The sequence below is a fragment of the Anneissia japonica genome, unplaced genomic scaffold (genome assembly GCF_011630105.1).
Source record: "Anneissia japonica isolate Jap-2015-1 unplaced genomic scaffold, ASM1163010v1 scaffold1128_len1000024_cov185, whole genome shotgun sequence".
In the NCBI taxonomy this organism is placed as follows: domain Eukaryota; kingdom Metazoa; phylum Echinodermata; class Crinoidea; order Comatulida; family Comatulidae; genus Anneissia; species Anneissia japonica.
The window spans coordinates 706,358-707,838 of NW_022705247.1; the positions used below are offsets into that span (position 1 = coordinate 706,358).

The 1,481-nt window shown below is 36.9% G+C and overlaps 2 protein-coding genes across 3 annotated transcripts in view; one reads left to right on the top strand and one right to left on the bottom strand.

Annotated features, from left to right (window-relative positions):
- LOC117105473 (bile acid-CoA:amino acid N-acyltransferase-like) overlaps positions 1-355 on the bottom strand; it is a 7,489-nt gene extending 7,134 nt beyond the window's left edge. Inside the window, exon 1 of the mRNA XM_033246636.1 lies at positions 117-355. Within this exon, the coding sequence (XP_033102527.1) occupies positions 117-324 (208 nt within the window). The 5' untranslated portion in view covers positions 325-355. The remainder of the gene's footprint in view (positions 1-116) is intronic.
- A 44-nt stretch (positions 356-399) lies between these two features.
- The window catches only part of LOC117105472, a 63,342-nt gene continuing 62,260 nt past the window's right edge, over positions 400-1,481 (top strand). Inside the window, exon 1 of one of the 2 annotated variants that reach the window (XM_033246628.1) lies at positions 400-423. The gene's annotated coding sequence lies outside the window, so the exon portion shown is untranslated. Of the gene's footprint in view, positions 424-601; positions 739-1,481 lie in introns of those variants that run through there. The other variant, XM_033246627.1, reaches the window with a different exon arrangement.

A 1,481-nucleotide genomic window follows, 5' to 3' on the forward strand; every position in this document is an offset into this window, starting at 1 on the left:
TATTATACTGTAGATCCATAAATACATATATACATTATAGATATTAATCAAATAGGTGAATATTTCTAGCAGTATTTCTACTATCATCGTCTAGCCCTCCACCAGTCATCCCTTACCTATATAGCTACCGCTAACAGACGGGTGCTTTTCGAGGTACACAGTCCCATCGCTGGCAAAAAAATGGGCATGCGACTCAAACTTCCGTCCTCGTTCGTTCACAAACACTCGTATTGTAATTTTGGCATTCCTGTTTAGTCCGTTAATATATATACTTTGATGTTCATCTATAAATGCAGCTGGGGGAGAAACTATTAATTCAATCATGATAGGTTTGCATTTCGCCAAGTACAGACTTCTCTTCGGTCAACATTTCACTTATTTCACACGGTTGGTGGCGCTAGACCAGAAAAGTAATCGTTCGAGGTGAGTCAATGTGCCCTTGAAAGTCCCTCACTTTCTGCTAGAAAGAAAAACATACCCCACTGACAGCGTCGACACCTTCGTATCTTTTACTAACAAAACCTCGCTACCTGACAAACTATCCCATACAAAGGTCCCCCGCCGATTCAGTAATATACAGCCTGCCCTAATATAGCGGTATCAGTATTTGGTAGATGTCAGTTCAGCAACAGGTTTAGGCTCCTACCTCCAGAAGGACCAGAGACGAGGATGCAACATTTGTTACATCAGCTATTCAGCCTCCTAAGTATTTAGCACCTTGTTTCCGACGCTTTTAAGGTATTGAATAAGATAGGGTACACTTTTTTTTAATATGAACCAGTAACATTTTTCTCAGGCTCAGTGTTTTGATTTTTTGGCCGATTTCAGGCTCAAAATGTTCTTATTTTGTTTTATTATTATTGTACAGCCATATACACTGAGTACTGGAATGTAGGAAAATTGGCCCTGGGAAAAATAGTCCTTGAAAAAGGGCTCTGAAAAAATGGCCACAGAAGAAAGGCTCCGGTAAAAATGGCCCCAAATGTCATTTTAGAGGGTATTACATAGTCACATCTACTGCACATATAAGGTAGATATAATTTTTTTTTTTCTTTTTTTTTCTAGTTTTTAATATAAAAATCACATTTGACATTTTACCTTTAGCCTCAATTAGTGTAGTTTTACCGGACTCAGCCTTTTTATGCCACATTTTTCTGCTGTTTTCATCAGGAAATTACAAGAAATTCGCTGTTTTGGACTTCAATCTTTTTTTTCTCTCTCGCACCTGCAAACTTTTTTCGTTTGAAATGGCCCAAATAGATTTTTGGAGAAAAATTATATAAGCTCAAATCTAATATGATTTGAGTAGTTTTACCGAAACAAAAGAAAAATATAAAGTCCTACCAAAAATATTTTGGCGCTACAGGTCGCTAAAATGATGTCATTTGTGACATTTAATTATTTCAATAGGAACATAAGAAGTCTCTGGCATGTTTGCTCAAAGCCTTATTCAATAGAATGACATTTATTAACTAAGACCC